Source organism: Amphichorda felina, assembly GCF_050947745.1.
Source record: "Amphichorda felina strain 45539 chromosome Unknown scaffold_4, whole genome shotgun sequence".
Taxonomy (NCBI): Eukaryota; Fungi; Ascomycota; class Sordariomycetes; order Hypocreales; family Bionectriaceae; genus Amphichorda; species Amphichorda felina.
In genome coordinates this window covers 2,285,866-2,306,222 of record NW_028145046.1, presented here as the reverse complement: position 1 = coordinate 2,306,222, position 20,357 = coordinate 2,285,866, and the positions used below count along the sequence as shown (strand labels likewise).

At 56.3% G+C, this 20,357-nt stretch overlaps 9 protein-coding genes across 9 annotated transcripts; 4 read left to right on the top strand and 5 right to left on the bottom strand.

Annotated features, from left to right (window-relative positions):
- Window positions 1-30: 30 nt before the first annotated feature.
- Window positions 31-2,077, bottom strand: KU70 (KU70 family ATP-dependent DNA helicase II subunit; the record flags this gene model as incomplete). Its single annotated transcript, XM_083193947.1, has 3 exons — window positions 31-1,293; window positions 1,346-1,954; window positions 2,009-2,077. The coding sequence occupies 3 exons, from the start codon at window positions 2,075-2,077 to the stop codon at window positions 31-33; spliced, it is 1,941 nt and encodes a 646-aa protein (XP_083050895.1).
- A 474-nt stretch (window positions 2,078-2,551) lies between these two features.
- HEM15 (ferrochelatase HEM15) lies at window positions 2,552-3,863 on the top strand (the record flags this gene model as incomplete). Its single annotated transcript, XM_083193946.1, has 2 exons — window positions 2,552-2,782; window positions 2,841-3,863. 2 exons carry the CDS (start codon window positions 2,552-2,554, stop codon window positions 3,861-3,863), a joined length of 1,254 nt encoding a protein of 417 aa, XP_083050894.1.
- A 3,033-nt stretch (window positions 3,864-6,896) lies between these two features.
- CDC3 (Septin-domain-containing protein) lies at window positions 6,897-8,242 on the top strand (the record flags this gene model as incomplete). Its single annotated transcript, XM_083193945.1, has 2 exons — window positions 6,897-7,553; window positions 7,607-8,242. 2 exons carry the CDS (start codon window positions 6,897-6,899, stop codon window positions 8,240-8,242), a joined length of 1,293 nt encoding a protein of 430 aa, XP_083050893.1.
- Window positions 8,243-9,351: 1,109 nt separating this feature from the next.
- FIS1 (mitochondria fission 1 protein) lies at window positions 9,352-9,988 on the bottom strand (the record flags this gene model as incomplete). Its single annotated transcript, XM_083193944.1, has 4 exons — window positions 9,352-9,681; window positions 9,749-9,842; window positions 9,894-9,912; window positions 9,970-9,988. The coding sequence occupies 4 exons, from the start codon at window positions 9,986-9,988 to the stop codon at window positions 9,352-9,354; spliced, it is 462 nt and encodes a 153-aa protein (XP_083050892.1).
- Window positions 9,989-10,615: 627 nt separating this feature from the next.
- spc24 (kinetochore-associated Ndc80 complex subunit SPC24) lies at window positions 10,616-11,276 on the top strand (the record flags this gene model as incomplete). Its single annotated transcript, XM_083193943.1, has 2 exons — window positions 10,616-10,642; window positions 10,704-11,276. The coding sequence occupies 2 exons, from the start codon at window positions 10,616-10,618 to the stop codon at window positions 11,274-11,276; spliced, it is 600 nt and encodes a 199-aa protein (XP_083050891.1).
- Window positions 11,277-11,580: 304 nt separating this feature from the next.
- ACO1O0_004503 (uncharacterized protein) lies at window positions 11,581-12,306 on the bottom strand (the record flags this gene model as incomplete). The annotated part of the gene is made up of 1 exon (XM_083193942.1): window positions 11,581-12,306. The coding sequence occupies one exon, from the start codon at window positions 12,304-12,306 to the stop codon at window positions 11,581-11,583; it is 726 nt and encodes a 241-aa protein (XP_083050890.1).
- Window positions 12,307-13,344: 1,038 nt separating this feature from the next.
- Window positions 13,345-14,451, top strand: scn1_2 (TatD family; the record flags this gene model as incomplete). Its single annotated transcript, XM_083193941.1, has 1 exon — window positions 13,345-14,451. The coding sequence occupies one exon, from the start codon at window positions 13,345-13,347 to the stop codon at window positions 14,449-14,451; it is 1,107 nt and encodes a 368-aa protein (XP_083050889.1).
- A 239-nt stretch (window positions 14,452-14,690) lies between these two features.
- ACO1O0_004501 (uncharacterized protein) lies at window positions 14,691-16,557 on the bottom strand (the record flags this gene model as incomplete). Its single annotated transcript, XM_083193940.1, has 4 exons — window positions 14,691-15,389; window positions 15,447-16,289; window positions 16,356-16,429; window positions 16,479-16,557. The coding sequence occupies 4 exons, from the start codon at window positions 16,555-16,557 to the stop codon at window positions 14,691-14,693; spliced, it is 1,695 nt and encodes a 564-aa protein (XP_083050888.1).
- A 902-nt stretch (window positions 16,558-17,459) lies between these two features.
- Window positions 17,460-19,888, bottom strand: ACO1O0_004500 (Zn(II)2Cys6 transcription factor; the record flags this gene model as incomplete). Its single annotated transcript, XM_083193939.1, has 6 exons — window positions 17,460-17,548; window positions 17,631-18,332; window positions 18,388-19,097; window positions 19,147-19,198; window positions 19,250-19,280; window positions 19,499-19,888. 6 exons carry the CDS (start codon window positions 19,886-19,888, stop codon window positions 17,460-17,462), a joined length of 1,974 nt encoding a protein of 657 aa, XP_083050887.1.
- Window positions 19,889-20,357: the final 469 nt, after the last annotated feature.

Sequence of the window (20,357 nt, the reverse complement as noted above, 5' to 3'; positions counted from 1 at the left end):
GCACCATCCTACATAGCACCTACACCAACCTCAAGCATTCTCCTCCACCCATTGCTCAATGCGCTCCACAAGCTCCATCTTCCTCCCGCTTGTGCTCAGTCCCTTGGCCCCTAGCACGTCCTTGAGCTGTACTACTGTCATTTTCGCGATGCTTCCGCTGTCCACGGCTTCCTTCAGTTGCGCCAGGCCGAGACCCAACCCGCTGGGTTTCTCTGAGCCAGCCCGGCTCTTCTTTGCTGGTCGATCGGGAATCCCGTCCTCCGGGTCCCGCTTGAGTGCCCGCGTCTGCTGGGCTTGGGTAGCCTCTCGCTCAACCGTTTCTGACCAGTCTTCCAGGTAGCCGCCAGCCCGCTTGCTGATGGCTTTGTACTTGGGTTGCGTTGCGTCCTCCGCCTTCTCCGGAACCTCTTCCTCCAGGGCTAGCGCTTGAAGAATCTTGTAGTGCCATTGCAGGGCTGGGTTAGGGTACTTGGTGGGGTTGTACATGGCTTTAGGGAGCTGAAGCTGTTGAGTGATGACCCTCATTTGGTTCTTGAGTTCGTCTGAGCTCCGTACGAGTTTCCCAGGTGGTTTTATCTCCCTGAGGTCGTCGACAAATGGGAGAGGATATATCCAGAGCCCAGACGGAAGATATGGCGTTCCACAATCGCCATCGGCTTGTTCCCTGGATGGAAGAATGGCGGCCAGTATGGGTTGGGCGTTCGACCGAGTAACACACCAAGCAATCCCCATCTTTTCGTCTCGGAGAAGCTTCTGCCAAAGCGCCGTGTATACCCGGGTAGACCCAACGTAATCCTCTTCGCTGGGGAAGATGAAGGTACTCTTCTTGACGCTAGCCCACATGGGCAGGGCACTGCGCGGCTTGAAACCAATGATGCGAATGATGGGTGATCCAAAGTCCCGGAGCTTCTTTTGCTCCTCTGGGGTGAAGTAGACATATTCACCGCCAAACTTGTACGCCTTCTTGATTTCTTGCTTCTCCACCGTTCGGGCGCTGTCTTCGGCAATTCTAGTTGTCTCGCCAGAGGCAATCTGCGCCTTCTCGCCGTCGAGCCAGATGTAACATGTCCGCGCAGGAGTTTGCCGGTGCACGACATTGTAGCCCTTGACTGATATCCTCAAACCAGGTGCAATTTCAAACGGCACGTTCGAGAACAACGCTCGTTTGGCCGCCTGTTTAGAATTGATATTGGAAATGAGCGAGGTCAGCAGGGACAGGCCATCCCCAGATTTTGACGACCGAACCTCGGTCATATTGGCCTCTCCACCAACCGGGTCTTGATAAATGATATCCTAAACATGTCAGCGGATTGACTAGGTAAGGGCGGGGGCAGGGGGGCCTCACATCATAGAACTTGTCCACCTGAAAGATCTTGTCGCCACGCGTAATAGGAAACAGATCAATTGTGACGCCCAGATCGTACAGGTCCTTTGCTCGGACCGCGGCAGCGGACCTAGCCGCCTTATCCGATGCGTGAGGGTCATCATTGTCTGTGACAATGAACAGGCGTCGGCTACCAAAGTTCGCCGCCTTGGTGGTAAAGATTTGGTTGGCGCAAAAGAGCACATTCGACATGGATACCGTCTCGCTGGTGGGCTTCAGTACGTCCTCTTCGTCCTCTCCCTCCTCGACTAGAGCCTTGAGTGCTCTAACGTCATCAGCAGCAGGGACATCCAGGTCCGTGAAGAGGTAGCAATGGGGGTAGCCAAGGCCACCCCTCCCACTTCCGTCGTCATGAAATTTAGAGTTCTCGGTGCCGAATAATAAGATGCCCATCATGTCCTTTGGGTTGGAAATGATGCGCTGTTCCATGAGATGGTAGGCACATTTCAATGCTGCTTGGACCGGCGTGTCGCGGTCTGCTTTCTTGGAGTCGGAAGCCGGTGGAGGCATCAACATCGACTCGCTCACTTCAACGGCCAGCAGAATGGCATCTTTCTGCGCCTTGTAGCTCTGCACCCTATTGTCAGTCGACTGGACTTGGGGTCTCTAGGGCATTGGACTTACAGTTTCATCGATTTCCTCGTCACCCTCATCGTCCTCGTTTTTCCTCCAGTCGTTATTCCCGTCAGCCATAGTTGCTCAATCTAATTTTTTTCAAAGCTGGTTGTTGAGAACCGAGATTCATGTCGGGGGGCTCGTCCACTTCTTGAAACGTGACAGCTCCAGGCAGACGCGCCCACTTAGGACAGGGATCACGAAGGACAGTCGCGAGGTCACGTGAGACGGGATTATTCCTGTAGCAGATGATTGGCAGCAGAGTGATCCAGAAAAGGTACTTCCTTCTTGGTCGGTTTGCCACACTGCCAGAAGTACCATATCGATGCCGAGGCCAGCTCTGGAGGCGGTCGATCGTCCAGCTCGGAGCTAGACGGTTCCGGGCCTTCAACCCGCACGCATCATCGAAAGAACACCTCGCATTGAGGCGAGATCTTTACGTGTGTAATCCTTACTACCCTTAGGCTTTCTCCCGCAAGGCCAAAAACCAGCAGTCCAATTCCCTACCACCTTCAAGACCCCGTCAGACCTCGTGTCGGCGCCCTTTTTATCATGGCGCATCGAATTCCGGCACGGCTGTCAAAGCGTGTCTGCACAGGCGCTTCACCTCACTTTGCGCTATCTCAGTTTGTGATCCAGGCCAGGAGCCTCGCAACGCAGGTGCAGGCGCCTCCCGTTACTCAGGATGCGACGGGATCCAAGGGGCCGACTGCCATGGTGTTTCTCAACATGGGCGGGCCTTCGACCACGGATGAGGTCGGAGATTTCCTGAGCCGGCTCTTCGTACGTGGCACCAACCCTGAGCGGAGTCACAAGACAGTATCACTAATGCAATTCACAGTCAGACGGCGATCTGATCCCCTTGGGGAGACTCCAATCCTACATTGGGCCCCTCCTTTCGAAGAGGAGAACTCCAAAGATCCAGAAGCAGTACAGCGACATTGGTGGCGGCTCTCCAATTCGAAGGTGGTCCGAGTACCAGAATGCCGAAATGTGCAAGATCCTAGACAAAATCTCCCCCGAAACTGCACCGCACAAGCCGTACGTGGCTTTCCGTTACGCAGACCCGTTGACAGAGGATACATACCGCCAGATGCTGGCGGATGGATTTGGTAACGGCAAGGGCGGACGAGCTGTCGCGTTCACACAATACCCTCAGTACTCTTGCTCGACGACAGGGAGCAGTCTGAACGAGCTGTGGAGGTGGAGGCACCGACTGGAGTCCAAGAACAACGGTGACGAGGGATCCATCACATGGAGCGTTATCGACCGGTGGCCTGCTCACCAAGGCCTCGTGGAGGCATTTGCGCAGAACATTGAGGCCAAGCTGGCAGAGTACCCGGAGGAGCGCCGCAAGGACGTTGTGCTCCTCTTCTCGGCACACAGCCTTCCCATGTCCGTCGTCAACCGTGGCGACCCGTACCCTGCCGAGGTTGCTGCAACGGTATACGCCGTGATGCAACGCCTCAACTTCTCCAACCCTTACAGGCTATGCTGGCAGTCGCAGGTCGGTCCCTCGGCATGGTTGGGGCCGCAGACGGCCACCACTGTCGAGGAGTACATTGCAAAGGGTCAGAAAGACCTCGTGCTCATTCCCATTGCCTTCACCTCGGACCACATTGAGACGCTGTACGAGCTAGACCTGGAGGTCATTGGCGAGTCAGGCCACGCCGACACTGTCAAGCGAGCGGAAAGTCTGAACGGCAGCCCTGTGTTCATCGAGGCGCTAGCAGACATTGCGAAGAAGCATCTTGCCAGTGGGCAGGCATGCTCGCACCAGATGGGCATTCGGTGCCCCAGTTGTAAGAGCGAGAGGTGTGCTGAGACGAAGAAGTTCTTTGCCAGTCAACAAGCTCGGCTATAAGGTTTAGTTGGAGAAAACAAGGATAAGTGTAGGTATACCATGTACGATATCATCTGGGGAATGGCTTCATGGGATACTGGTCATCTTGGATTGATAAAACTTGTTCTTCGAATGATTACTAGACTGTTTCTCGAATCTACAGTATGTGCCACCCCGCTCTACAGATACTCGTAGTTGAGACCCGGGCAAGTATCTGTAGTATTAAATACCCGATCCAGGGTGACCAAATCCCAGGCCCAGACTCGATTACCATTAGAAAGTGACTCTATAGGCGCTGGGTCTGTCCGTCACGAGACTGCGACCCGTAGCAGTTTTAGAAGTGTCGACGGTTACCGGTGTGGTTGGGGAAATCCAACTGATTGTTAGTTTGGCTTAGGGTAGCCGTTGACGCAGCCGCTCTGCATGGAGGCGTTGGGCGTCATGTCACGCAGGTGAACAGTTCTGTACCCAAGTACGGGGTAAACGAACTCAATATCGGACCAATCCTGTTTTGAGCATCGCCAATGACATCTACGGGCTGATGCGAGCTGCTTTCGTGTGGGCGACACCCAAGCTTACAACAATGCAGATGTCGTCGTATTTGTGCAGTAGCGGAGGGGCGGGAAGCTAGTCCTATGGAGCTATGCTAGACATGTCATGCAAGCAGAGTTGAATCATTGGCGAATACGGGAAGCTCCACGTAATACTTCGTACTATGCAATGTGAGGTTCGACATTGGAAGCGACTGGCAGGGACGCTTCTTTTGGACCGTGGGTTGCACTTTGAAGCTGTTGGCTTGTCTACCCAATCTCCAGCAAACGACTGTCAGATGCCCCGTGATGGAGAAGACGCGCGCCAAAAAGAGGCTTTACCTAAATGGGCTTAGGGGCTTGGAGGAGATGGTTCGTGCATTATGGAACTGGCCCAAGCGTCCCGTCATCCTCGACGGTGCAGCGCTGTGGCGGCTGCTGGTGCTGGCGGTTGGAAGCTCAACGTGCCGAGAGCCTGCCTGTCTCATCAGTAGCAGTCGTCGATGCAGCTACCGATGCCTCTCTCGTATTAGGGATGGGAGTTTACTGGAGCTGCATAGAGTCGAGAGGGTACGAATAAGTGCTGTATTTCATAGACTGCGGATACTGTACGAGTAGGTTTCAGAGTTGTTCAGGTCTCAGTCTCTAGGCGGGACGAAGGGCGAGCTAACAGTCCACGAACATGCTCATCTCCCAGTGATTGTGACCACTGACTCCTTTGTTGACACATAGTGATTGAGTGCTGTCACTGCTGTACAATTGTCGGGGTCTCTGATTGCGATCAAGGCGCCTGCGGCCAATCAATTGCTGGGGACGTCGCTGCTCTGCCGTTAATAACTTAATTCTCCCCAGAGCGATGGGCCCCTGAGCTCTAATCCTAAATGGGACTAACGTGCCACGAGCCCCTTTTGCTCTGCTTGGGGATTTGGGGCCTAGCTTGGCCGCCAGCACACCAGCTCACTGGGAGGTTACCTGATGAGACACCTGTAGCGGACCTCTGGTAGTGTGCCAGCCCGTTGTACCCCTCGAGCTTGCACCCCGAAGCTGCCACCCAGCACCCAAGCACCTCAGAATTTCTTCTCCTGGCCTACCGGCAAAATTTCCCCTTCCCCTGCCTCTGTCTCGCCCGGCCCAACCCTTGCCTGACCTTTCCTGCCCCTAACTTTTGGACCTTCACACCTGGCCTCACTTTTCACTTTCTCTTCTCGTCGTCCTTCATCCTGCCCATCGTTGCTACTTCCTCTTCGTCGGCACTCTGCGCGCCAGCCTTCGGCTCATCGTCGTCGTCGACCCTTTATTCCTGGCCGATTCTGCTTTCTGCGATTATCTGCGGGAGACGCCATTAACACGCGTCCCGACCCTCCCTTGGTATGTCTCCTGGCGCTGTTCGATGACATGCCTTCCCCAATTCCCTCTATGCATTGTGTACCCTGTACGAATAGAGCACATCTTTTTTTGACCGGTGGTTCCTGCTTCCAACCACTGCGCGCTTGGGCCTTGGTTGTTCTTGACCGCTTGCCAGCCCCCTGAGCTGTCCCGTTGGGTCGCAGCTCTCCCGACACCATCGCACCTACCTCTCCTGACAAGCTCCCAAGCAACGTGGCTGACCACCTCAACCTTGAAGATCTCGCACCTTCCTACGACTTTTCGTCTTTCAGACCGGCCGACCGCTCTTTTCACATCGATATGGGTAAGATAACTCTTTCTTGTATTATCTCAGCCACGTGGATGGTGTCACATAGGAGACACAGGCAGAGGCAAAGGCAAGAACGATCAAACCACGAGCCCGAGGACCACCCAACCCAAGATTGCGAGCACGATATCCTCCCTTTTCTCCTCCCCCACTACCAGTCTCACGATACGGCGACATTCGTTCAACGGCATCTACTCTTTCTTGGGTCTGCGCTTTTTGGTCTCCCAAAGCATTTCTCCTCGCAGAGGGGTTCTACGGGTCCCCCGAACCCGTCACCTATTGGACTCGGCCATGAACAACCTCGTCAATCATGTTAGGGCTCGCGCACGCAGTGTTCACTGCGACAAGAGAGCTACTCCCGCTGAATCGGCCGCTTCCGGGTACCATATCATGCCTGACCGACGCTGGAGTAGCTTGGCCGCGAGTCCGGAGAATACAGTGGGCTCCCCACCAAGCTATGAGTCCCTATCGACAGTTCGTCGCTATCGGAGAATACCCGACGTAAAGCGGTCTCTGGATATGCAACCCGTCGAGCCAATATTCTATGAAGAGGATCATCCTGCGCCAGAAGAGACTCCGGCACAACTCGAGGAAACGATACAACCGGAGACGCGTCAAGCTACGGAGACTTAGTACGGGACGGGCTATGACAACCACAGAAAAGACAGCTGGGAGAAAAATTGTCCGGGCCTTCCTCTGCCTCTGGCCTCATCTACCTACGCATTGTTTGTTCTTAATTGTGGCGATGATTTATGCTAACTAGGTTTTTGCATAGCTTCCGACGCCCCGCCCGCTGTGGCACCCACCTCGCCTACTAGGGGAGACGACATCATGGAGTCTGTTCAGGGCGTCCCCGTGACCGACATCAGCGGCCTCGCCCCCCCTCAGACCTCTCTTGCAGCTGCGGAGCAGAATATTGTTCGCAGGAAGCTGACTGGCTACGTTGGTTTCGCCAACCTGCCCAACCAGTGGCACCGGAAGAGTGTGCGCAAGGGATTCAACTTCAACGTTATGGTTGTCGGTGAATCTGGCCTTGGCAAGTCTACTCTGGTCAACACCCTCTTCAACACCTCTCTGTACCCCCCCAAGGAGCGCAAGGGCCCCAGCCTCGACATCATTCCCAAGACCGTTACCATTCAGTCCATCAGCGCAGACATTGAGGAGGCTGGTGTGCGCCTTCGCCTGACCGTTGTTGACACTCCCGGATTCGGTGACTTTGTCAACAACGACGAGTCGTGGCGTCCTATTGTCGACAACATTGAGCAGCGCTTCGATGCCTACCTCGACGCCGAGAACAAGGTTAACCGCATGAACATTGTTGACAACCGCATCCACGCCTGTGTCTTCTTCATCCAGCCCACCGGGCACTCCCTCAAGCCTCTGGACATTGAGGTCATGCGCCGCCTTCACACCAAGGTCAACCTGATCCCTGTCATTGCCAAGTCGGATACTCTTACCGATGAGGAGATCACAAGCTTCAAGTCTAGGGTGAGTACTGTGAAGTAATCAGGGGTAATGCTGAATACTAATGAGTGAGCTAGATCCTGTCCGATATTAAGTATCACGGCATCCAGATCTTCGAAGGCCCGCGCTATGAGCTTGACGACGAGGAGACGATTGCGGAGAATAACGAGATCATGTCCAAGGTTCCCTTCGCCGTTGTTGGAGCTACGAATGAGCTCCAGACTCCCGACGGCCGCAAGGTCCGTGGCCGTGAGTACCCTTGGGGTATCATCGAGGTCGACAACGAGGAGCACTGCGACTTCGTCAAGCTCCGCCAGATGCTCATCCGCACCCACATGGAGGAGCTTAAGGAGCACACCAATAACCTCCTGTACGAGAACTACCGTACCGACAAGCTGATCGCCATGGGCGTATCGCAAGACCCCAGCGTCTTCAAGGAGGTCAACCCTGCCGTCAAGCAGGAGGAGGAGCGCGCTCTGCACGAGCAAAAGCTTGCCAAGATGGAGGCCGAGATGAAGATGGTCTTCCAGCAGAAGGTGGCCGAGAAGGAGAGCAAGCTCAAGCAGTCCGAAGAGGAGCTCTATGCTCGTCACCGGGAGATGAAGGAGACGCTCGAGCGCCAGCGCATGGAGCTCGAGGACAAGAAGCAGCGCATCGAGCAAGGACGGCCGCTGGAGAAGGAGGGCAAGCGCAAGGGGTTCTCCCTCCGATAAGGCGTCACCGGTTCCATCTCAGCCTGCCTTGTTCCGCATTCTTCCCTTTCCACGATCAATGTCTGAGTACCCATGATGCCTATACAATACCAGCTGGACGCTCTTCCTTCCTTTCAATTCTTGTTTTTTTCTTTTGCCTCTTTTCATCGCCTCTTCCTCTTTAATCGCAAGTCTCTCCTAATCACATGGCGGAGGGACGGTCTTGCCTCGCAAAGGATGGCAAGCACAACGGTGTCTTGGGGAAAAATGATACTCGCAAGGGTCGGGCATGCAGCATGCCTGTAGGGGGGTGCTCGCGTGGGGAGGGTACTTGCTTCACTATTCTTGGAACATTCGAGCACTTTTGGCCCTCACTGCAGTTTGCACCAGGGGCTTCTTCGGAGAGCAAACGGCTAGGGCTTCTGGCGACAAGGGGTTCATTGAAGGTCAACCTGGCACGAGGTTTCGTCGCCTACAAAGACGTGTTGAACACACACACTCTCTCATATACATGGTTTCCTTTTTTTCCCTCTTAATCTAACAACATGGAGAAGCATTGGCTGACGACACCTTTACCTCGTTATTCTGCGGAATGTGCTACGGAGACGGAGCAGACAGAGGCAGGCGGATCGTTTGGCGATGGTGGACTGTGAACATCAAAACTTGTATTTTAGCTGCGTAGTTGGGACAGGTTGTGCGTCTCGACACCCAGATGTCTAGGCTCGTTTGCGTATTTCTTAGCTAGCTTGATTTCATTGTTGTTTACCGTATTTGGCTACGTAACTCCTAGTCTGTGAAGGTTGACATGCGTCTCTATATTTCCATGGTCCCTACTCTAGGCAGTCTCTCAGCCGGTAACCGGCCGATCTCGCGATTCGTTGACGGGGCGAAATATATGCTGCAGAGCTGACAAGAGTATCCATTACCAAGCACCTTGTCCCCGTATAATAATACACAGCACCCTAAAAACCAAGCACCTTATGCTCTTCGTTTCGTTTGTACCACGCCTCTTGCGGGTCCGGCGACCAGCTACGACACCCTGATTATGTACACCTTCTAGCTCGTGTTTACGCCGCCTAACACTTAGAAGGAAAGAAAGATGCTCCCTGGGCAAAAAGAAAGGTAGACGATCACCTCCTCCGGGCATTCTTCATGAGGAAGGCGCCGACGACGCCGGCGGCGATGCCAATGCCACTGAGGATGGCGACCCCCATGAGTCCCTCCTTGGCGACCTTGTCGTCAATGAGCTGGCGCAGGTTAGCGGCCTGGAGGTTGGAGGGCTCGCGGTCGAGGAGGAGGTCGTTGTAGCGTCGGGCGTCGGCGTAGCTGCCGAGCTTGTAGTTGCCGAGGGCGAGGTAGTAGAGGCACTCGCGGCGGCGCTCGGGGGACAGGCGGAAGATCTCGGAGAGGAGGCGGACGCCGAGTTGTTGCTCGTGGCGGTTGCTAGACTTGACGAGGCCCTGTTTACCAGGAGGGGTGCGTATTAGCAAATGTATGTCTAGAAGCGAGGGGAGGGAGGATAGGTACCCAGGCGTAGTTGAATTTGGTCTGGACGCCAACCATGTCGCCTTCCTTTTCGTACTGGGCGCGGAGGACGTCAAGCTCGGAGGGGTTAAGCGGACTGTACAAGTATTAGGGATGTGCCATGCTGAGGAGTTGTTGGCAAACGTACGTCTCCGCGTCGAGGGCGTCTGAGAGAGCTGGGTTAGCTGGTGGCTGTCCTCGGTTGTAGAGGGCGGGGAGCTCACATGGTAGTTCTGTGACCATCTTGGGCGGTGTTGACGGGCTAAGGGCGATGTGCGTAGGAGAGAGTAACCTAGAAATAAAAACGAGGGAGGAAACACAAGGGTCGCTTTGGGTAGAGTATGTGGGAGGTCGTTTGGAGGTTGATTGTGGGAATCGGAGGTGGAAGTTGAGCGGGCCGGGTCGTCATGTGGCTGATGCACCTGCTGTGACGCCGTTGAGGCAGGAGTTGTGGCGTGGAATGACGCGGTACCCAAGCGGCGAAACCTCGGCAAACGGATGGCTGGTGCCCGCAGCAAACGTTGGAGATGCTAGGTATGGAATATCTTAGATGTTCTTTGCTAAATATTTCTTGTAACAATAAAATCAGGACTATTTTCTGTGGAAATCGTGTGAATAATATTCAAGTCCTTTTGTGTAGACTTGTGGCTTTGCAGGTCCCCTTTCTGGCTGCCCACGTCAAAAGCCGATGGGGACCCACCCAACTCATGCATCTCCCGGTCGACGTGGGTCTGTTTTGGTCTGTCAAACTCTCCCACACCAACTCTCCCAACTGACGATTCGCTGCACTTGCTTCTGCACCCGACAGACAATTGCTTCTGCTTTGGTCATACATGAAATACCGAAAACACGCATTGCATACAGTCCAAAATGTTGCTTTCAGAGGAGCCCGCCACGGTAAGCTTTGTCCCGCCTCCCAATCCTCTCACACCTTTCTCTAACGTGTCGGCGCTCGCAGCTCATCCATCATACCATCAACAACTTCAACATCGGCCCGGACAAGCAGGCCGTTACACGCGTCACCGAATCCCTCTCAACACTCCAGCAGGCCCGCGACCTGCGCATCCGCGAATCCGAGAGCGCGCTGCGGAAGCTATCGCGGCAGCTCAACACCCTCTCCTCGCAGCACGACGACCTCGTCGCGTCGCACTCGGCCGCCGACCACGCCTCGAGGATCGCACGCCTCGACACACAGAAGTTCCGCACCGCAAAGGCTGCCACCGATGCCGAGGTCGAGGCCGAGCGCCTGGCGCAGCAGGCGGCGGACCTGAACGCCCGGCTGCAGGAGCTGGAGCTGCAGGGCGTCGAGGGCGACGAGGCGGCGCGCCGGCGGGATGCCGTGGACGACGAGGTGCTGCTGCGGCTCAAGGTGTACCGCAGCCTGGGGATCGACATTGAGCGGGATGAGCGCGACGGGGAGTGGAGCCGGGCGGTGGTGAGGAATGATCGCAAGGGCGACGTGCATGTGGTCAACATGGACAAGAAGTTCTCGCGGTACTTTTACGCCAACTACTTCTGGTCGACGCTGTGAGCGCCAAGCAGCGGGGGATGGGAACTTGGAGAAATTTGGGAACTTTACTTGGCTTACTTAGGTGGCTCGACACTTGATGGCGTTTCGGGAGTTGGACATGATACCATGAGACGCATGAACGACTTGGCTGGCACAGTATATACGAGCGGAGAGCTCAACGAATGAATTCTACAAATGCGACAACTGTTTTTTCCCCGCTATCGCTAATTTCGTGATTTCATCGTTTACATATACATAAAAAGCAAGGTCTCATAACACATGACTTCATTAGAGCTCCAGCAAAGCACGGAGCCGAACCGAATCCCTAGTGCCTCTTGGTTGCTTTGGGAGACGTGTTCCTGCTCAACGCAAAGTACCCATCAGCCTGACTGATGCCCATGCCCGTAAACGCGACCTTGGGCCCGGTCGGGGTCCTCGCCCTGGAGCTGTTGGGCGACGTAGACGTCCTGACATGGGCTCCCCGGTCGGCGGGGCTGCGCGTGCGGCCCTTCATCATGAGATATCCGCCGTCACCCGGCGTGGTGGGGCCGGACGGCGTGCGGTGGTGGTGATGATGGTGCCGGGTCGGTATGTCTAGACGCGGGCTCACCGAGGTCCACAGCTCGTCGTCCTCGGTGCCGCCGACTCTCCAGCCCCCGATGCCCTCAAAGTCGCGGTCGGGCCCGACGCTGGGGATGAGGCCCAGGCCGCGCTCGCTGATGGACGAGGTGGAGCCTGAGAGGACGCTAGCGGAGCTGCGGCGGCGGCGGTGGTGGTTGCTCGGGTACTGCCGCCGCAGGGGCGAGGGCGACGCGAGCTTGGGAGCAGGGATGGGAGGGGTCTCGACGGGTTTGAGGAGGATGCGCGAGGTGAGGCCGGACAGGGACTGCGGAACAATGGAGAGAGCGATGTCGAGGTAGATGAGTAGGACACGGATGATGAGGACGCAGAAGGCGAGGGTGGTGGTGATGCCGGCGAGGATGGCGAGCGGCACGGTGACGACGCAGAGGGAGGGGATGATGAGGGCGTGGACGGGGTTGAAAACGGCCATTGCTTCTCAATTCTCTGGTTTCCTGTGGCGGCAGTCGATCAAGAAATGCCCATGATGGCGTCTCTAGCTACGATGCTCCGCCGGCTCCAACGGTGGATGATGGATGGCGTGATGGGAACGGGTGATGGGAACGAGTGATGGACTGGGTTAGGTGTGAGGATATCTGAGGAGCGATGTGAGGCAGGGTGGGGAAGCCTAGATCCCTTTATCAGGAGATGCGACTGAGAGGCACATGCTACGTACCACGAAGTGTGATAATCATGGAGGGTGGGAGGATGTTGCAGGAGGGTGGCTTGCTTCAGGTTGGTGTGGGTGACGGAAGTCGGAGAACCATCCCTCCATCCATCAGCCTTCGGAGACACTCACGGTACTGTCTCGACGCTGGAAAAGTTCCGGAACGGGGCAAATATTGGTCGAATACAGGAATCAAGTAGTGCCTACTTCATTCTTGCACCTCCGGGTCGGAGATAACGCTATAGCAACGCGACGATGCCGGAAGTTGTCCTTGGGGAGGTTTTTGGCCGGTTCATCATGATGGGCGAGTGAGTGAGAGTACCTTGCCTGGTTCAAGGGAGAAGAGCAACAGCACCTCGGGGTGGCGGAACTGGCCATTCCATAAGGTACTTCATATGTCCCCAAGCCACTTCAACCCGGGAAGGATTCCCCTTGTGCCTTCCCGATTATATATGGGGTTCTAATTGTCAACTCAGGCAGTCAAGACTCGAGAAGTTGGCCTCCCTGGTAGGTGCAACGAGCGGTATCCGTACCTTCCCGGACTTCGGGGCTTCTCCACACAAGCTCCGCCTCCGTCTCACTGACATCATTGGCCACCACCGACTCTTGAAGCTCTCACTCTATCGAGCTATAGGCACCTTGTATCCAGCTTAATAGCTCACCAAGGCTGGGACGAATACAATGTGCCAGGGCCATCAACCAGACCGGCCATCCCAAAGGAGCCACAGCGATGGGCAAAGTCAATCGGAGCCATTCCCCTGGCACCTGGGCGCCTTTGACGCCCACTGCCATCCCACTGACACCATGGCATCCATAGCCTCCATTCCCGCCATGCGATCCCGTGCCCTGGCCATCATGGCCACCCGCTCCCAGGACCAGCATCTTGTCTCCGACGTCGCTAACCGCCTGCCCGTCCGTGACCCCAGCTTCCCAGCCGAGGATCCGTCCTGCGCTGTTATCCCCTCGTTTGGATGGCATCCCTGGTTCTCCCACCAGCTCTACGACGACTCATCCCCCAACCCAACCTACCAAACTCGGGACGACCATGGCGAGTCCCAGGCTAAGAGCGCACATTATGCTGCCGTTCTCGCCCCCTCCCCTGGCCCCGACGACCAGGCGTTCCTCTCCTCCCTCCCGACACCCACCCCTCTCTCCTCTCTCCTCTCATCCACCCGCTCCCTCCTCTCCTCCTACCCCAACGCACTCGTCGGCGAGATTGGCCTCGACAAGGCCTTCCGCCTCCCTCGCCAGTGGGACTCTGCCGACGCCGCCTCCCGTGACGGCGCCCTCACTCCCGGCGGCCGAGAGGGTAGGATGCTCAGCCCCCACCGCGTCCGCCCTCAGCACCAGCAGGCCATCCTGACAGCGCAGCTACGCCTCGCCGGGGAGATGGGCAGGCCCGTCAGCATCCACGGGGTCCAGGCCCACGGGATCCTGTACAACACCGTCGCGGCGTGCTGGAAGGGCCACGAGCGTGAGGTTGTCTCACGGCGGCAGCAGCGTTTGGCAGCACCCGGCGCTGAGTCCGAGTCTGAGCCCGAGGAGGACCCCACATCTGCTGTGGGAGGCAAGCCGTTTCCTCCACGGATATGCCTCCATTCTTTTACTGGTAGCGTTGAGGTCCTCCACCAGTGGCTGAACCGCTCGACGCCCGCGGCCATATTCTTCTCCTTCTCCCCAGCTGTAAACCTAGGCACCGAGGGCGGGCGGAAGAAGCTGGCCGATGTCGTGGCCCAGGTGCCGGATGACCGGATCCTGGTGGAGAGCGACCTGCACACCGCGGGCGAGGACATGGATGCGGCGCTGGAGGAGATGTACCGGCTGGTATGTGAGATGAAGGGCTGGGACCTAGAGGAAGGCGTGCGGAGAATAGGGGGGAACTTTCGAGAATTTATATTTGGGTCAAGATGAGTGAGCATTCGGCGTAGATATTGCCTGGTTAGAATATGCGGTGGCACGGCCTCATGTGGCTGATGTATTATATGCCATCCATTTTGATGTTTTTTTTATGGTGATTTTTTTATACAACGCTAACATGATGAACTCGGGAGAGTTCGCTATTAGGGATATCCAGATGCGTTACCTTTTCCGCATGGTTCCTAGAATGAAAAACCCAAAACGCCAAACTCTTCTCTGTCGCCTCATACAGATTAGTCCTTATTTCCGTAGCCCAGCCTGTCACTGTTGCTGGTCCCCTGGACCCAGCCACCACTCTCCGCGGAGTTATTGCTGCTGGGAGGATGCTCTACCCCCCCAGGGGTGTACCGGAACCCGTCTGCCACCATGCTCGCATCGACAGTGTCATTCTCGTATGACGGAGGCTGCGATTCTCCAGGGTGATAGCCCGGGTACGCCGCGCGGATAGGGTCCGGGACCGTTGGTGGCTCTGGCCGGCGCTCCTCTTGGAGTTGCTGTTGTTGTTGCTGCTGCCAGTGCTGCTGGAGAACCTGGTTGTTCCGCCCCTCCTCCGCCGCGATCAGGTTGCTCACCATGTCGGCCGCGTTCCTCAACCCTGCAAGCTCCTGCTCCATAGTCGTATCATCCGACTCCTGCCCTCGTCTCCCACCTGCGACACTGCCCCTGAGATCCCTGCCCTGGGGGGCCCGTCCGTCCATTTTCTCGTCGTGGCCAAAGAGGCCGCAGAAGATACAGCGGAAGAAGTTCGCGACTGCCCTCCTGCGCTCGGCGACACGGGCGAGACGCTCCTCGCGGGTCTCACGCTGGCGGGGGCGGCGTTGGATGTGGGGGGCTAGGCGGCGGGTGCCGGCAATGATGCCTATGATGGAGAAGAGTGAGAAGGCCGCGGCCGCAATGGTGAGTGTCATGACTAGGTCTTGGTCGGGTGGAGACTGCGGGATGGTAAGCAGGAGGTCAAGCCTACGTATTTGTCAATCGTAGGGACTTACAAGTGAGGGTAGGTGCCGCGCTGTCGGCGTGGGAGTCGAGGTAACGGATAGAGGGGGTGACGGGGGTTTGATGGTTGATGTGAGCGGCTTCATCTTTCTGTTCCTGGAAGGGTTGGGGAGAAGCTTGAAATGCAAGTCCTGATCCCCTTGACTCTCTTGGGCTGATTCGTCTTCTTGAGGCAGACTTGATGTTTCCGAAGTGGCCTCTTCCGGATTCTGGTCGTGGTCCTCGGGTGTGACATCTTGGCTGATCTCGCCAATACGTTGCCATTGGAACTTTTTGGCCATTATCCCGTCGTCCAGATGATCCGCCGTCTCCTCCACATCTTCGGTCACAGAGGCGACAGGTGACTCGTCGGCTGGCTGGTCGGGATTAGGAACCGTCTTCTCGGATCCCAGGGTTGATTGTTGCCAAAACCAATAAATGTCCTCAATCTCCTTTGAGACTCCATCTGAGACGACGTGAAAGTCGTCAGAGAAGAGCCTGCTCTCGTCTGTCTTGAAATACACGACTTCCACATCGTTAGCAGCATCATGGCTGCTGAAGGAGATGAGTTCGACCCAGTCCTTCTGCCGGAGGTGGGCAATGAAGCCGGTCTCGTGGAGTAGGGGCTCGCCGTTTCGAGCGGTGATTTTGAAATCCAGGATGAGTCCGGGGGCGGCATTTCGGGAATTGGTAGAATGGCACAGGAAAGCCCATTGGGCCGAGACAACGGTGCCATCGCTTAACTGGAGAGGACCTTGGCCACGACCGGCGGACTGTAACGGGAGGGGCTCGCCGTAGATGGCGATTTTGTCTGGGTCACACGAATGATCCGAATCCCGCACATCGAGGCGCAGAGTCTACATTGTGGAATCGAGTGTGAGTACCTAATTGTACGCGAGTCTTTCAGCGATGGGGAGACGCACAAGGGGGTGCACCACTGCGGGCGCCACCTGGGTGTTGAGGGTGATCAAGGCAATGGATTTGTCGAATGCTTCGACTGGGTCAGCGCTCCGCAATGGACTCATTCAAGTTAGGTAACGACTCACTTGGCTCGTGATGGGTCTGGCCCATGGCTGACACAGACAGTAACACGGCCGCCGCGGAGACCGACGCGAGGCCACGCATTGTGAGAGGAAGTATTAGGCTGTCAAGTTGCCGAATTCTCAGGCTGCCACGGCCAGATGTCGTGGCGAGACCCTCAAGCTTGGTAATAAAAGGCGGGAGCAACAACAGGTGATGACGACGTGAGGGGTGCCCAGGTTGAAAAGGCACTGCCTGGAAGGGTAGGAGCCGCGTGTACACGGTGTCAGTTGTCGATTGAGGCTGAGCAGTTTCAACCTCGCAAGCTTGATATGCCCCCTGGAACAACGGCTATAGGGGCATGGCCTTCTTGCAAAAGAAGAGAAAATGAGACGGGAAAAAAAAAGAAGCAATCGTTCGAATCAAACGATGCCGCCTATTGCGATCCAGCCCAGCCAGTGCATCATTAGTCCTGGGTCTGGATGAACAGTTGAGGACACGGTTGTCAGCCTGCGACTCTGCGTCACGCCGCCAGCGACATCCTTGTATGTACGGATACTAAGTTAGATGGGGAAAAGAACTGCCCCCGGTTGCTTCCAGTTTGACAATGGCAGGCAGCCCGCGATCGCGGCCATGAGCCAATGAGAGTTTACCTGTAGGAAGCCCGTCGACATGATTGACCTTGCACCTACGGATACAAAGGCTTGAAATTGATTTTTACATAAGGCACCTGTGTAAGATCGGGTGTCGAGATCCCTCTTAGCTTCACCAGAAGCTCTCTTTAACGCTTGCCGTTCAGTTATGTATTGTAATACGTACCTATTGTCCTCTAAGGGAAAAAAATACCACCTTTGGCTGTCTGGTATCACATGGTTTGAAGCAGGGGGACCAAAATGAAGGTGTTAGACCGATAGACTTTTGTACATGACTCCACGTTCGTATATCCAACCTTGGGTACATTCTTCGAGCCAGGCTTGCCAGAGAACACTGTATACAACTTACCAACCTCATGTTAGAAATTCCCCGAGGATATGCACCCGCGTCCGCGCAACATCCGACTCCTCTCCCATGACTTGCATGATCTGAATCATTTTAGCTGTACCCCGGGTTAGCCAGATTCTTATAAACGTCAGATGGGACGTTGAGCCCCAACGCCCCAGTGCTTTGCGAGAACGTACCTATATCCGACTTGGCCCGCACAAGGAGCGGATCACGGGTCAAGGCCTCCTCCCCGCCGCTGTCGCGCGTCGCCTCACGCAGCGCATTCCCCATGCACAGCGCCTCGAGGAACGCACGGTGGTTGAACACCCACCAGACACGGGCCTCGGACTCGAGGAGGGCGAAAAGCATGAAGAAAGAGGTGATGGCGTCGTGGGCCGCCTCGAGCGTGCCGCGGATGTTGACGGGCACGTCCGGGCTCTCGGAGGCGTGGACCAGCATCAGGTTGTGGAAGTAGTTGCTCGTTAAGAAGAGCGTCTGGCGCACGACACGCTTGTTAGTCTTGGCCATGGCCGTCAGGCTGTCCGGATGCCACGAGCGGAAGACGTCGGGGAACGAGCGGTAGACTGCGCGGAAGTCGGCCACGAGCTTGGACTTGTGCCTTGCCGTCGCGCAGATAGGTAGGTCTAGCGACCGCGGCGAGCATATAGTCTCCTGGACCAGGTTGGCCAGCGTCCATGACGCGCGAATGTACGCCGTATCCGTCGGGTCGCTACTGGCAATGGACGAGCCGTCGTCGAGAAGATCATCAACTGACACATCCGTGTGCGTCGCCGACGGTGGCAAGGAGAGGAGGACAGTGAGGAAGGTGTCCTGCAGCAGAACGGCCTGCCAGACCTTGCGCCTCTGCTGCTTTTCAAATGGGTTTGCATTGGGCGTCACTACTCAGTGGTTAGCCATCTAGTTGACAGAGAAAAGATTCAAAGTAGGCCATACCGATGTTCGGATCTCGATGGAGACCCATGGCATACGCCTGGCGCATCAGAATGCCCGCAAAAGCCCATCCATCCGAGGCGTGGTTATCATTTATGAGGAAATACGTCATGAGCACCATGGACTGGACCGATCGGATGGATGCAGAACTTAGGTACGAAAACATGCGCAGGGCCTGGTTGCTCGCCGAAGCATAGAACTCGGCCGTCTGCTTGCGCTCGGGCGGCGAAGTCGACGTGACGAACTGGGTTCCCAAGGCAAGCATGACAAAAATGAGGGCAATGAAGGCAGCATCAACCTCGTACTTCTCCTTGGTCGAGAGCTGCCAGAAGTGCTCATAGTCGGCATAGAAGGTCTGGCGGTGCATCATGGGGTAGACCGGGTCGACACATTCAAAGTAGGTGTTGATGAGTATGTCGGCCTGGATCTTCTCTGGTAGCACAGAAACAACCTCAGGCAACCCTCCAGAACAGGTCCAGTAGTTAGCAAAGGGGTGCTCGGAGCCAATGCCAAAGACGTTGCTGGCCTTGGGAATAGAGTAGGGTACATTGGACAGGAGACCAATGGAGAGCGCCACGGCACCTCGCGAGGAGGTGTCTTGCTCGGCGCCTCTGTCGGCGATGTTGGGGATGGTGGAAGGGCCACTGGCCCCCGGCTTCTTCTTGGGCGGCTTGGTCATACGGCGGCCATTCGTCACAGATCGCGAGGTCTCCCTGGGGTGTTTGGTTAGCCAGGGATGGGACAGCGCTCGGGCATTCATACTCGAGAAGGTTCGCAACATGGGCATATCTGCACTCAGTCTGCCGCTTTATGCCTATGTACTACTCAGCATATAGTAGTGGCATCGGAGGCTCCCACAACTTACACGCAAGGCAATGCGGTCTCCCTCGGTCACACTATAGGTTGGCTGTTAGCGGGTTGGTCTCCATTGTAGCAGCAGAACATCTAATATAATCCCTTTCCGTAACCAAGCAAGGCCCCATCGAACAGTGCCAACATATAAAGAACTGGGCCAGAGTTTACGAACTTATGAACACCGGCGAACTCGGAGCATCTAAAGGACTACGCAGAGGTGCACAAGGCATAGAACTTCAACAGCAGCGGCTTGGCTTACCTTTGTCTTCCTCTCAACGCACTCCTGGCAGGAAAGGGTGGGCTTGTTGCGCTTCTGCTTCTTCTTGGGGGGCGCATGGCCACTGGCGGCATCGTCGTCATCATGCTGGGAGTCCCCTGCAGAGTCCGAGTAGGCAGGCCGAGCCCCGGGATGGGACAGGCCGCGATGGGGCTGGTAGGGCGGCGAGGGAAAGGAACCACCCGTAGACACGGAGCTGGGAGTCAGGGCTGCAGAGCCCGGGGTGCCAAATGGCAGTCCATGATGGTGCTGGGGATGCAGCTGCTGGTGCTGTGGTTGCTGCTGTGGTTGCTGCTGCGGTTGCGGCAGCGGATGGTGGCGGTTCGGGTGACTCTGGGGAGGGTGTTGATGGTATTGACGATTGAGATCCATCCAATTAAGGAACTGGAATTGCCGAGAAGTAAGACAACAACTCCTAATTTCCAGCGACGGGGCCGGTTGTTGCGAGGGTACGCCGATCTCCTTGACCGGGAATAACAGCGGTTACAGAGCCGGAGGAGGCGAAGCCTTGCAGCGGGCCGGGCGGGATTTGCTGGGCCGCCGGAGACGGAGATTAAATAGTAGCTGGGAATAAGAGTTATAAGACGAGGGGACTTGCACGACGGCCGGCGTCTTTCTGGCGGCTCCGATTGAAGGATCAAGAGCTCGGGGTGGAAATGGGAATAAGAGCGGGTTTGAGGAAAGAGAGAGAAGAGAAGTGCGAGCGAGAGCCAGAGGGACGAGGGGAAAACCCCGGCCAGCCGGCAACCGCCAGCAGCAGAACTAAAAGGCAGTAGCAGCCGGGCACCAACCTACCAACCTGGAAGGATTGGATGAACCACCAGAGACCACTAACTGCTCG